A 13,649-nucleotide genomic window follows, 5' to 3' on the forward strand; every position below is an offset into this window, starting at 1 on the left:
GGCTTTGTGTTCTTATTATAGACAGTATAGGCTTGACACTGCAATCCGGTTTGAGGGCTTCACAACAAGACTGTCTTCTAAGAAGACCTCTATATGTTGAAACACAAAGTGTAAGTCTTCCCAGTGTTTCAATGTGTGGAGCTTTGCTCAAGCCAATTGGTCTCACTATCTGGCACTGCCACACAGAATTTCCAAATTGCCCATTGGCTATCCTTTCACATGCAGCCCCTGGAAGGGTATTGGAAGACAGTATAGGGCTCTAGATTGGCTTCCTCCTAGCCTCACCTGCCTTCTACAATGACTACACTGACATAGCAGTCAAATTGACAAGTGCAATTCTTCTCATGCAAAACAAAGGAGAGGGTTTTCACATTGGTTCTCCCAATTCCAGGTAGAGATCTTGGTGTTATGAATGACAACTACCAAGACCAACATCCTTGGGTATATATAGCCAGAATTGGGAGGTTTAGCAAGATCCTGATTAGCATGACCTTTTAATGTGATGCAAAGCTCCGGTAACGTAGTTGACCACTGGCTAGGCACTGTGTTATTACACTTGGGCTACAAGCGAGATTCATTTGTCCTGGTCCTCTCCTTCCCCCCTTGTCAATAGCCGCACACACAGCTGTGTTGACAAGCATACCTTTCTGCATAACATACCTCATATATCAGGTTCTGCATAACATGTGTCACAATGATCAACAGAGGCTTCAGTCAATGAGGCTCTATCACACCACGGAGACAAGGTTGAGTGATATCTGCCAAAGGCGTCAACTATAATGACGAGATGGACGAGATACTCAGCGAGAATGACGAAAGTGACGAGAATCCGAAGAGAACAACCTCAGGATGAGCGTTGTGGCCTTGGACTGACTGAAGGCTAAGTGATATCGTCAAGAGCGATAGCGAAGGTACGGTGTATGACTTTCAATCGGGAAATCACTAAGGAAAAGAGTACAAAAGATGAGAACAGCCATTCTCCTATATATCCATCCATCCATCCGTCCATCTACGTTGAGCGATATTCTACGACTCGGCGAGTTCGTCGAATTAGACCGAATAATAGATGGGTTCGTTGAATGAAGTTCTACGAGTTCGACGAGAATAGCGAGTAGAGCGGAGAGTGCGTCGGGATCTTGTAGGTCACGTGATGTATGTGGCAGTGACCGTCATGACACAATGTGATACTCAGGTAATTTTCTTCCAAGCTGCACAGACTGAGTCAACTCTTCATACTATGTGGAATTTACTGTGCTTTCACAAACTGCTGATCTGTTGGATCTCCAGATGTCATCCTCATTATTGATTCATGTTCTACTCACACTATATAAACAAGCTTTCTCATCCCAATCAGTGATAATGGACACAATGCTACAAATCCTAATAAGAAGCTCCAAAGCCTAATTCACTCAGCTGCGCTTGGCTCCTTTGTGATGCGCTTGCCCTCATTGTCAATCAGATGCATGGGGGTGATCCCATCACATATGCAACAACTGTCGCTTCTGGTGATAGTATTGCAAGCAATACTGGGAGTGTCTTTGGAAAAGTCACCTGTAAAGGTGCCACCTTGCATCGTGGAATGGCAGGACTTGCAGACTTGGGTAATGTCGGATGGGAGAACAAACTCCACTCTATCAATCGAGCAACCATGAATTGTGCTTCCATGAGTGACCTGTCAAAAGACGTTATCACCAGTGTATGGTCAATTCAAGATTGTGCCCCATTGTGGCAAGGAGCAGATGAGGATGTAGACAGTCACAAAAGCAGGACTTACCCACAATCTTCGAGCTTCTTGCACCAGATCCTTCAACACCGGGTCATTGTCAGAAGTATGAGTCTCACTGAGATTTGTGTCTTTCTTTGAGGTCCACACACGGGGAGAGAATTCACTATCCAAAAATTTGTAGTAGACAGTACCTCTAAACCTGCAAGGCAAGGAGACATTGCTTGCAGAGTGAGCCACAGAGGGTGGTTCAGTTGGCGCAGTGGACATGATGAAGGATAGCAAAGATGTTGGTGTATGTTATGAGTTGTGATAAAAGCTGGAAAGAGATTATGGGTTGGCTTGCTTGTAGAAATCGGTATGAAGAATTGACGATGCTCGAGTGGCGAGAGAAAGTGATGTATGTACCTCTTGACAGTACCTTCTGACGAGCGTAGAGTGACGAGGGGACATCGATACATCCTTTCGTCGAGCTCTCCTCTATATACAAAGGACGGCGAAAAGCTCTCGGACATTGTGGACAAACGTTTGTGGCGTTGGCGTATGTATAACAAACAGATCCTCATATGCGTGTCCGTCCGTCAGGCTGTCAGTAAGTGGTGTCAGTAACTTAAAGATTTACAGTTGTGCATAGTCGTTAGTAGTAGCCTGTTCCCGCCTTGATATCTGATCGATATCGGTTGATCGAACGGAGGTGCCACATTGGAACCACTGTCCGTGTGCTTTTCAACACTGATACGAGTTTCAGTGCTATCTCTATATGGTCTACAGACTCTAGCAAAGCGAAGCGAAAATAGTGCGTCGTACGCGATTGCAACCAACAGCTCCGCCAGTTCCATGCATCATCATTGCGCAATCTACCGCATCTGTCCGTCCTACAGACAATCATCAGATGAGCGACTACGAAAACGATGTAAATACAATAATTGGAACCCGTTATCCAAGAATCCTAGACAATGCTATTTGAATTCCTTTTTGTAACAAAACTACGAGAAGAGAGAAAAAAAACGGCAGTTGAAGCCTTATGCGAACCGGAAAATGAAAATGAAATGTTTGTTGAGGGGTATGCAGTGCTTGGAGTCTCAAATGATCACGGGGTAAACAGAACTGGTGGGGGTATATTCTATCGTTATATGAGGGATGGGAGTCGAATCATATGATTGAAATCATAAGAGAGGGATAGAAGACCGAGCCGGGAGACAAGACCAACGCTTTGAAGGCAGTTGAGGCCCAAGATAAAGCGCTTAGTACCTCTGTAGACAGTAAACCTTTGTCAACGATGCTCATAACAGGTGATTGGGTAGTGAAACTCACGTAGTGGTCGGGCTTGTAGGGACCGTCAACGGGCAAGCCGAGGTAGTCGGCCTGGACGTTGCTCATGGTGGTGAGCTTGATGTTGAGCTGCTTCAAGTGAGCACGAGCGACCTCCTCGTCGAGAGACTTGGGGAGCATGTGGACACCGAGAGGGTAAGACTTGGAGTCGGTCCAGAGAGCAATCTGAGCCATGACCTGGTTGGCGAATGAACAGGACATAACTAAAGAGCGGGACATCAGCTTAAGAGATTGAGTAACGTTGTGATTTACTCACCGAAAGAGGGGTGACCGGTACCGCAACCAAGGTTGACGAGACGACCCTCAGCGAGGAGGATGATGTGTCGGCCGCTCTTCATGGTGAATCGGTCAACCTGGGGCTTGATGTTGACGTGCTCGACGGCGTTGGCCTTGAGCCATGCAACGTCGATCTCGACATCGAAGTGACCGATGTTGGAGACAATGGCGTCCTCGGGCATGGCCTCGAAGTGCTCAGCGGTGATGATGTCTCGGCAACCAGTGGTGGTCACGAAGACGTTACCTCGAGAGGCGGCCTCCTCCATGGTGGTGACTTCGTAACCGGCCATGGCGGCTTGGAGAGCGTTGATGGGGTCGATCTCGGTAACGATGACTCGGGAACCGTAAGATCGGAGAGACTCGGCACACTGTAAAGGTTGTCAGCGAAAGTGCACCTATGTGAGTGGTTGAAATGCCACTTACACCCTTGCCGACATCACCGAAACCAGCGACAACAGCGACCTTACCGGCGAGCATGACGTCGGTAGCTCGCTTGATACCGTCGACGAGGGACTCTCGGCAACCGTAGTAGTTGTCGAACTTGGACTTGGTGACGGAGTCGTTGACGTTGATAGCGGGGACCTTGAGCTTGCCGTCCCTGAACATCTTGTAGAGGTGGTGGACACCGGTGGTGGTCTCCTCTGAGACACCCTTGATGTCTGCAGGCGAACAGAATGGAGTCAGCTCGATGATTCAATTCACAAAAGCAGGGTTGAGACTAACCGTCGAGGTACTGGGGGTACTTCTCGTGGACCAAAGAGGTGAGGTCACCTCCGTCGTCGAGGATCATGTTGAGAGCCTTGCCCTCGGGGAAGGCAGCGAGGGTCTGGTCGATACACCAGAGGTACTCCTCCTCGGTCTCACCCTTCCAGGCGAAGACGGGGACACCGGTGGCAGCAATAGCAGCGGCGGCGTGGTCCTGGGTGGAGAAGATGTTGCATGAAGACCAAGTGACCTGGGCACCGAGAGCAGTGAGGGTCTCGATGAGGACGGCGGTCTGGATGGTCCTATGAGTCAAAAACGTATATCAGCATGTTGTGCGAGGAATAGACATGAAATGATCGGAGATGCGTGAAATGCCAAGATATCATGGAAGGACTGGACTACTACACTCACATGTGAAGACAACCAGCGATCCTGGCACCCTTCAAGGGCTGCTCAGTAGCGTACTTCTCACGGAGGTACATGAGACCGGGCATCTCGTGCTCAGCGAGCTCGATCTCCTTTCGGCCGAAAGCGGCGAGAGAGATGTCGGCGACCTTGTAGTTGGACTGATGGGTAGCAAAGGGGATTTTGTCAGCTCAGTTCCGATCGAACGAACGTGGGTGCGGTCGCGATCGATTGAGGAAGTATGTACGTGGAGTCACGAGCTGTGATGATGGTTGACTGTACATGGTAATAGGCACTCACCATTTTTGTTTGTTTTGTTGTTTTGTTTTGGTAGAGAGGGAAGAGAGAAAGAGGATGTTTTGAAGAAGAGAGAAGGAAAGAAGTCAAAGAAGAGATGAAGAAAGGATTTTCAACTCGACGTGGTGGTATCGCTGCAAAAGGTGGTCGCATGTGTGTGTGTGCCTAGCTCCTTGCTGCTTCTCTCACTTGGAAAATAAAATCAATATCTTGCGATTCCCTGAACTTTCATATCCCCGCCGTGAAAAATCGCTTGTGGCGTGAGGATAGCGATCGTACCATAAAAATCCCTCTCACAGCAATGTCAATAACAGGTTCCATGCACCATCGGTTCAAATGCAAAGCCCAAATGGCGACGGGACTTGTTCGTCAAAGTGTCCATGCATGAGAAAGCAAGCATCTCGATGTACTGGGGAATAGCGTCAGTTCTCATTCCCATTTCCTAGCTCTATCGATCGAGCAACAAATACTCGTACCGATCCTCAACAAAATACATCAATTCGCACGAATGCAAAAAGGATGGCGCCACCCGGGATCGAACCAGGGACCGCACGAATGACTAATCGTAGTAGATTCTTCAGTCGTGCGCTCTCCCAACTGAGCTATGTCGCCAGTTGTGTTTGAGCAAAAATTTGCAGGTTTATATACTGACTCGTCCGGTTGACCATTGATTACGATTGTCGGTCTCAGAATACAAAACGTGCCCCTATCTTCTAGATGACAAGCAGAAGTCACGCTGAATTGGGGATGTAGAGCGGTTGTTGCTGCTTCCTTGTATAGTCGAACATGATGCTTTGTGTAAACAACCAGATGATATATGAGAGGAAAGTATACGATAACAGTTGTGTGGGTTCCTCCACCTTGAACCTCCACTTGGACGATCCCATCCCAGAAATCAATCGATCATAGATCTGTATCTTCCTCACGGCTATGCATTCTCAACAGCGGTCTGTCACTCACACTACTATACCGAACTCACTGATCGGCAAGCTCTATGCCGTCTCCTTCCCCTCGTTTGGTCCGGAATCTCCGATTTCTACGTCTTCATACTCTCGCAGGACAGGTCATATTCCTCACTTCGATCTCGGTAGGTTGCGGACTTGTAATGGTCCAATTCCGAGACGATCATCCGAATAATCAAAGGCGAAGGCAAGCGATGAATTCACTTTCAGCTCCCGCGAATCAAGGAGGAGATCTGGTCGACGCGATCACGGGCGGGAGTCGGGGTACTGGAAGTATTGCGGATCAAGCGAAAAGCGGGATAACATTGGCAGATGCGTTGACGGCTGAGAGGGGGACAAGTCTTTGGTGGTCGTATGCAAGAGATAATCCGGGTATTGTAAGTCTATAACACCTTCAGCAGTCGTTCGCCTATCCACGATTGAGTGACATTGATCATATTGTGCACAGACACGGCGGTTGGACTCACGATTCGAGAACTTGACATTACTTGTACCAATCGATCAAGCCGTTCTGGCTCTGGAAAAGAAGCCGTACGTTCGATCCTAGGTATACTATTTTTGGTCTCTATAAATGAGCTGAATGATATTCACAGACATCAGTCTTCTTCTGGTGGCGATAAATCTGGATGGGGCCTGTCCTTAGGTGGTCTGGGAGGATTATTAGCAAGCTCAGACGGAACGGATCGGTTCTTAGGAGCCCATATCATAGATGTAAGTGTTCGCGGAAATTTTTCGTGTGGACGCCAACCTCTATTCCAATCTTCGCGAGTTGGCGCTAATGGTCGGACAGGGCAAACTGTCGGCTGGAAAGCACAAGACACTATTAGACGGATTTGAGGTTGAACTGGTTTCTGACAAAAAGGCAAAAGGTGGATGGCGAGTAAAGCCAGGCAACGTGGAGGTGTTGGGTGTCAAAGAGGTATGTCATCGTCTCTTTCAATTACACACTGGTGCGGATGACAAACGTAATTCCTGTAGACTGTCAATGGACGAATCGTGTACCTAAGCAAAGTATTGCAATATTAGGGTCAAAGTGTCAGGCGATATGCAATCGGACGTCAACGTTATTGTGTTCTGTAGTTATCACAATTGTAGCTGTACATGTATAGTATACAGCAACTTGCTGGTAAGCCAATGACTCTATTATACTTAGTAATCGTAATCTCCCGTTCCGTTCTCTAATCTCTTCTTTGGATCGGAATCCGGGACTGATGGCGGCTCTCCTACAACGTGTACACCACCGGGTGTCCGACAAGGCTCTTCGTCGTCGAAATATCGATCCTCGGCATCTCGGATGGCTATAGGATCGCCTTCGGGTGGATCATTGAAGTCTATAGGTGTATAATCGATTGTCTAAAAAATGTCTCCGTTAGTTCGCTTCCTTGAGGGACTTGAAATGGGTGGACTTACATCTAATCCGTCAAGAAAAAGCTCGAGCAATTTTTTCTCGAACAACCGCTTTACCTCTTCTTGATCTTCCGCCACTTCAGGTCGTTCTGGCACTCCATTAGTACCATCTGGCATCGGTTCCTCCTCTTCATCGCTCTCTTCATCAAACTCTTCACCAACATTATCTAACCGTCTCTCCATCCTCTTCCGTTCTCGAACACCTTCCATCTCCCTCTCTTCCTCGAGACCTCTCAGGAAACCACCAAGCTTCTTGACCTGTTGACTCGTTTCAATCGGTACATCTTTCATGAACCCTTTTTGCACCCAATTCTCCTCTTCTTCCACACCGTGACTGGGTGGAGGGAACGGATCACCACCCATCCTCTCCCACAGTAAAGGCCATCGTAATCGACCTTCAGAGGATGATAGGAATCGCGGTCGTGGTGACGCAGTAGCATGTATGAGGCGACGCTGTTTGATGGTGGGTATGGAAGTCCGATCAGATGGCGGTATGGGTTCGAATGGCTCCAGTAACGATGAAGGAAGAAGTGGAAGATATTGCGTTAGGAATTGGAATGGTGGTGAAGGTAGCGTGGATGATGGGGGCAGATCGAGATACGAAAGGATCCGCTCCACATCCTCGGGTGTTATAAGCAGTCTTGAAGACGACATGGTGATCTATAGTTGTTATCACTGGTAGGTATGAGATATGGATGTTGCTGATCAATAGATGTGGACTTGTGCTAGTGGAGGCAACGAGTACCAGAACGGAATCAGATGGGAAAAAGGGGGGGAGGGGGGTCTCCTCACGTGACGTCAGAATTTTAATACTTTCTTACAAAATGTGGGAAATCCTCTTTTGTCGCTTTTTTGATACGCCACTCAGAGAGTCACAGTATCAAGTGATACAGCGACAGCTAGCGACCGACCTCAATTCTTGATCAATTGTATCCCTTCTTATCCTTTGACACGTTAGACTTTACTTAAAAACGGATCATAGTCATCCGCACAATCACCACTCAGCTACACACGTAAAAAGCAAACAGCACATCATGGCTCCCTCCGCATCCAAGCAAAAGCGATTGGCAGAAAAGGCCGCTAAAAACTCTGGAAAGAACACCCCTTCCACTTCCGTCACTGGCGGCAGCACCCCCCTCACCAGTCTTTCCGCCAATGGAAGCACGACCGACCTCGTGGCTGCCGATGCCATGAAGAAATTGACCCTCGCGACTGACAGAAGTGCGGTAAGTTGACAAGCTCGGACATCACAGACTAAGGTGGAAGGGAGATTGGAAAATCTTGAATCTGGACAAAGGAGGAAAACAATATGCTGATAGCTTTTTCTTTTTCTTCCCCCAGAACGGTGTCTTGGTCTCTGACGCCAAAGGTCGAGATGTCAAGATCGACCAATACACTCTTTCTTTCCACGGTCGACTTTTGATTGAGGGTGCTGAGATCTCTCTCAACTACGGTCAACGGTCAGTCCGCTCTTACCCTCGCAACGCGTTTGTTCCTGTTTCAAGCTGACAAGTCCTTGTTGATAGATATGGTCTTCTCGGTGAGAACGGTTCAGGAAAGGTGAGCTAGCAGTTTTCAAGATGGAAATTGAAGCTGACAATATTCTATGGTGCAGTCTACCTTCTTGCAATCCATTGCCGAACGTGATGTCGAGATCCCCGAGCACATCGATGTGAGTCGCCATGTATGACTACGTCCTTGCTTGAGCTGACATTGCACTACCAGATCTACCTTGTCCGAGGTGCCGTTGACCCCTCCGACGTCAACGCTCTCGACTACATTGTCGCTTCTGCTAAGGAGAAGGTCGAGCGTCTCGAAAAGCTCGCCGAGGACATGTCCATCGCCGACGATGTCGATGAGCTTGCTTTGGAGGCCATCTACGAGGAGCTCGAGGAGATGGACCCTTCAACCTTTGAGGCCAAGGCCGGTGCCATCTTGAACGGTCTCGGTTTCACCCAACAAATGATGGCCAAGCCCACCAAGGACATGTCTGGTGGTTGGAGAATGAGAGTGGCCCTTGCCAGAGCTCTGTTCATCAAGCCTCATCTCTTGTTGTTGGATGAGCCTACATCCCATTTGGATTTGGGTGCTGTCGTTTGGCTCGAAGCGTACCTTTCCACCTACAACCACATCTTGGTGAGTCCCTCTCATGACAGCCCAGTGTTATTCTCTTACTCACACGCCATGGTAGATCTTCACTTCCCACTCTGCCGATTTCATGGACACTGTCTGTACCAACATCATGGACTTGACCACCAAGAAGAAGTTGGTCTACTACGGTGGTAACTACAGTACCTACGTCCGAACCAAGAGCGAAAACGAGGTCAACCAGATGAAGGCCTACGCCAAGCAACAGGAAGAAATTGCGCACATCAAGAGTGAGCTTTGTGTCCAGCTAGCTAAATAGCGCAGATACTGATTCCTCTTGCAGAGTTCATTGCTAGTGCCGGTACCTACGCGAACTTGGTCAAGCAAGCCAAGTCTAAGCAAAAGATCATCGACAAGATGGAGGCTGCGGGTTTGATCGAGAAGGTCGAGACATCTCGATTACTCAGATTCAACTTTGAGGACGTCAGGAAGCTCCCTCCTCCTATCATTGCTTTCTCCGATGTCGCTTTCTCTTACTCCGGTAAGAAGGCCGACTTCTTGTACCAGGACTTGTCTTTCGGTATTGACATGGACTCTCGGTGAGTGGCTCACTTCGATAGCAAAGACTGCGTGCTAATGAAGGGTGCTCTGCAGAATTGCTATTGTCGGTGACAACGGTACCGGAAAGTCCACCTTGCTCAACCTTATCACTGGTGCTCTTCAACCAGTCGAGGGTTCCGTCAACCGACACACTCAGCTCAAACTCGCCAAATACTCTCAACACTCTGCCGATCAATTGCCTTACGACAAGTCACCCGTCGAGCACATTGCCTCGCTCTACCAGGACAAGTTCCCCGAGAAGGACATCCAATTCTGGAGACAGCAGATCGGTCGATTCGGTATCACTGGTGGTCACCAGACCAACCCTATCAGCCAACTGTCAGACGGTTTAAGAAACCGGTGAGTACAGTATCGGCCAAGAAATTGTTACAGCACTGACTCCCCGAGTAGAGTTGTCTTCGCCATCCTTGCCATGGAGCACCCCCACGTTATCTTGCTCGATGAGCCTACTAACCACTTGGATATGGTGAGTCGCTTGGGAACCGTCAGCTGTGATTGGCGCACCGTGCTGACAAATTAATCAGGAATCTATCGATGCTCTCGCTTCTGCTATCAAGGAGTTCGAGGGTGGTGTCGTTATCGTCTCGCACGATTTCCGTGAGTCGTAGTACACTTCGCCATTTGAGCTGTACTGACAGGAGCTTGTCTTTACGTTTTGTAGGACTCATCTCACAAGTCGCCGAGGATCTTTGGGAGGTCAAGGACAAGAAGGTCATCAACCTTACCAAGCAGGACATCACCATCGTTGACTACAAGAAGGCTTTGGCTAAGCGAAGTGAGTTCACATCTCGTTCAGGTTCACGAGAGGCATTGGCTAATGAATTCTTGCAATGATAGGTCAAGCACAAATCGAGAAGGCCAAACTCATCTCCAAGGCTTCTACTAAGGGTGTGGCATAAACGGATAAAAATAGGACAAGAAGACACAAGTAGCATCATCTCAATACAGAACGAATTTGTTTCCCCCTTCCCTCATCCTTCTCGATCCGTGCTCTCTTTTGCGTATATGAGAGCAATCACTTGCTTCCCTTATATCACTGTGTCAACTAGTCTATTTAGGAGATTTGTTCCCTCTGTCGTGGTTTATAGAAACGTATTGCATGCGATACCCTTCATTTAAAACTAAGTCGTCACAAAATACAGGATACAACAGACATGTTTCTCTTCGATTGGTTCTGGACACGGATCGTTGTATTCAGACCAACGCTGTGGCTCGGCAGCGTTTGAGCGGTTCCCTCAAAGACGAACAATGGATCTCGATTCGGAACAGGTGTTGTATATAGAGCGCATGAGATCAGCCAAAACATCGATGGCGACATAGCTCAGTTGGGAGAGCGCACGACTGAAGAATCTACTACGATTAGTCATTCGTGCGGTCCCTGGTTCGATCCCGGGTGGCGCCATTTTTTGCTGTTTTTTGCACCTACCTTAGATTTCTGCCGCTGCAGAAGCGGGCAGTTTTGTCATGTGTGCTTCTGTATTGCGCTCTCTCTTGCGGCTGTGCTGGTTCTTGCGAGCCCGCTACGTACCGTGCAAATACTTCTGTGGCGACGGGATAGCATGTCGACGGGTGTAAAGTCCTGCCTGTGGTCGGGGAGAACTGGCACTGTGCGATCAGAGGCAATCGACTGATAGATGTACTGCACACATCAAATGTGCTCTTCGTTGCTTGCATGCATACGTCACCGTACTGTGTATAGCAGGAATCTTTACGATCAGCAATTACATTCAGTGGGATGAAGTGTATATACACAGATTTGCATGATGAAGTTTTCATAGGTGTCTGTGAGGAAAAGAAGCGGCGCGTAAAGTGCCACGAGCTCCGTGTCAATCGCATTCATTGTGCAGTGACGTCTCGCGACGAGCGAGTATTATAACCTCAATGGAATATCATTACATTGTTTAATTTCAGCTCTCTCCTATCAACTTATACTTGTTCACTTGCTCATATAACTCGTTCGACTACACAAAATGGGAGCAGCCGAATCATCCATGTTCAATTCTCTGGAGAAGAATTCAAACTGTACGTCGGGTCTATCTTGAGCTCACTCACCTACCGTCCATCCTCTTTCACCATATGTCATCGTTTCGTCTGGACTCTTCAATCCTGCCCAACTTCACAATGTGTAATCCCTTCCTCTAATTATGTCCGGCTTGACCATCGCTTTCATCCGTGTTCAAGGTATAGCGAAAGCTGACATCTCCACTCAGTCTCCGCACCTGAATTGATGCGACTCAAAAAACGATTTATGAAGCTCGACAAAGATGGATCCGGTTCGATCGATAAAGATGAATTCTTGCAAATCCCACAGATTGCGAACAACCCACTGGCACATCGTATGATTGCCATCTTCGATGAAGAGTGAGTGCACGATTGGTGTGGAGTGAGAATGAAACCGAACTTCACCCGAGCTGGAGCTTGGGTCAATTACTCCTCAAGTGAGGCTTGGGGTTTGATGAGCAATCACAATACAACGATGATGGTATCAGGCGCTGGCAGTAGAGGAGGGGATCGACGTGTGGAAGCTTGGAAAAAGCCGCTTGCTAATTATCTTCTTTGTGTTCTCAGTGGGAGTGGTTCTGTCGACTTTCAAGAGTTTGTAGGCGGTTTGAGCGCGTTTAGCAGTAAAGGTGGACGTGAAGAAAAGTTGAGATGTAAGTGGGAGCGTGCATACCCGCGCAGTCTGAAAGAGTGCCTATGCTGATGCCATGCACTTCTCTCCCTCTGATTCCATCCCTCCTGCTTCATTCGCTGCTATCGTTTCCTTCGCTTGCCTCTCGATTACTCTTCTTTCGACACGTTATCGCGGGTCTCCTCGTACATCACGACAGTCGCTTTCAAGGTGTATGATATGGACAGAGATGGATTCATATCAAATGGAGAGCTTTACTTGGTTCTGAAGCAGATGGTGGGGAACAACTTGAAGGTGAGTAGGGCGTGATGCGAGCAACAGGTATCAATGGTCAAGAGTCAAGGTGGAGCACGGGCATCTGGCGAGGACGCGCATGTGAACGAGCGAATGGTTCGGGTCTCTTGACAATCTATCATGTTCGTGGAGAGGAGGACAAGTCGCTGTGTGCGTGGGGAGGCGGAACGGGGGAGGGGCTTGATTTCGCATTCTGCTGAAGAAAGATTTGGCACAAAGCTAACTTTCATTAACTATTCCAGGATCAACAATTGCAACAAATCGTGGACAAGACTATCATGGAGGCCGACAAGGACGGGTGAGTGATTCTTCTTCACACGACGTGAATGCGTAGATCGCTGATATGCGTGTTTCCTGCTCAGCGATGGAAAGCTGTCATTTGAGGAATTCACCAACATGGTCTCGAGCACGGACATTGTCAAGTGAGTCTGGGTTTCCATCCCACTACTTGTAGTCCACCTCATATTCCACTTCTGCTATCCTGGAATCGTTGGACCTTTTCTTCATCGTGCCATCCTGCGAGCAGGAGGACTGAGGCTGACTCCGCTTCTGTCGGAAACAGACAAATGACCCTTGAAGACTTATTCTAATCACCCTTATATACCTACCCCTACCTCTACACTACTATTGATGATTTGTAATGACTGTTCAGTACGATACCCCTATTACATGTATACACTATGACGCGAGACTCCCCCATACAAGGTCAACTTCGAGGCATGGGACAGTGGGCAAGGTTGCTGCCTGGCACAGTGTGTTACCTGTCCATGTTATCGTACTGCCAGTTTCAAGCATTTGCACTCGTCTCACAGCTCGGTATCGTTGTACTCGTGCTCGTCACTGCGTGCACTAAGCATCGCGCTGTTTGATGTATTAGACGGAGTCGCTGAATGTCAATCACGTGAAA

At 48.2% G+C, this 13,649-nt stretch overlaps 5 protein-coding genes and 2 non-coding genes across 7 annotated transcripts; 4 read left to right on the forward strand and 3 right to left on the reverse strand.

The window, feature by feature from the left end:
• Positions 1-2,875: 2,875 nt before the first annotated feature.
• On the reverse strand, positions 2,876-4,744 carry CI109_106656 (adenosylhomocysteinase; the record flags this gene model as incomplete). The annotated part of the gene is made up of 6 exons (XM_065967882.1): positions 2,876-3,258; positions 3,312-3,699; positions 3,755-3,990; positions 4,055-4,338; positions 4,448-4,602; positions 4,742-4,744. The coding sequence occupies 6 exons, from the start codon at positions 4,742-4,744 to the stop codon at positions 2,876-2,878; spliced, it is 1,449 nt and encodes a 482-aa protein (XP_065823954.1).
• A 514-nt stretch (positions 4,745-5,258) lies between these two features.
• Positions 5,259-5,350, reverse strand: CI109_106657. Its single transcript has one exon. It is a non-coding gene; the product is annotated as a tRNA-Phe (tRNA).
• A 544-nt stretch (positions 5,351-5,894) lies between these two features.
• CI109_106658 (uncharacterized protein) lies at positions 5,895-6,726 on the forward strand (the record flags this gene model as incomplete). Its single annotated transcript, XM_032007517.1, has 5 exons — positions 5,895-6,077; positions 6,149-6,231; positions 6,294-6,411; positions 6,491-6,619; positions 6,679-6,726. The coding sequence occupies 5 exons, from the start codon at positions 5,895-5,897 to the stop codon at positions 6,724-6,726; spliced, it is 561 nt and encodes a 186-aa protein (XP_031858155.1).
• Positions 6,727-6,849: 123 nt separating this feature from the next.
• On the reverse strand, positions 6,850-7,761 carry CI109_106659 (uncharacterized protein; the record flags this gene model as incomplete). The annotated part of the gene is made up of 2 exons (XM_032007518.1): positions 6,850-7,053; positions 7,111-7,761. The coding sequence occupies 2 exons, from the start codon at positions 7,759-7,761 to the stop codon at positions 6,850-6,852; spliced, it is 855 nt and encodes a 284-aa protein (XP_031858156.1).
• A 380-nt stretch (positions 7,762-8,141) lies between these two features.
• Positions 8,142-10,715, forward strand: CI109_106660 (uncharacterized protein; the record flags this gene model as incomplete). Its single annotated transcript, XM_032007519.1, has 12 exons — positions 8,142-8,333; positions 8,449-8,567; positions 8,634-8,667; positions 8,723-8,779; positions 8,833-9,243; positions 9,299-9,485; positions 9,539-9,794; positions 9,850-10,155; positions 10,207-10,282; positions 10,341-10,413; positions 10,478-10,591; positions 10,654-10,715. 12 exons carry the CDS (start codon positions 8,142-8,144, stop codon positions 10,713-10,715), a joined length of 1,887 nt encoding a protein of 628 aa, XP_031858157.1.
• A 411-nt stretch (positions 10,716-11,126) lies between these two features.
• On the forward strand, positions 11,127-11,218 carry CI109_106661. The gene has a single exon. It is a non-coding gene; the product is annotated as a tRNA-Phe (tRNA).
• Positions 11,219-11,786: 568 nt separating this feature from the next.
• CI109_106662 (calcineurin subunit B) lies at positions 11,787-13,332 on the forward strand (the record flags this gene model as incomplete). The annotated part of the gene is made up of 7 exons (XM_032007520.1): positions 11,787-11,838; positions 12,027-12,177; positions 12,385-12,470; positions 12,648-12,742; positions 12,985-13,040; positions 13,105-13,164; positions 13,305-13,332. 7 exons carry the CDS (start codon positions 11,787-11,789, stop codon positions 13,330-13,332), a joined length of 528 nt encoding a protein of 175 aa, XP_031858158.1.
• Positions 13,333-13,649: the final 317 nt, after the last annotated feature.

This window comes from Kwoniella shandongensis, chromosome 12 (genome assembly GCF_008629635.2).
Source record: "Kwoniella shandongensis chromosome 12, complete sequence".
Taxonomy (NCBI): domain Eukaryota; kingdom Fungi; phylum Basidiomycota; class Tremellomycetes; order Tremellales; family Cryptococcaceae; genus Kwoniella; species Kwoniella shandongensis.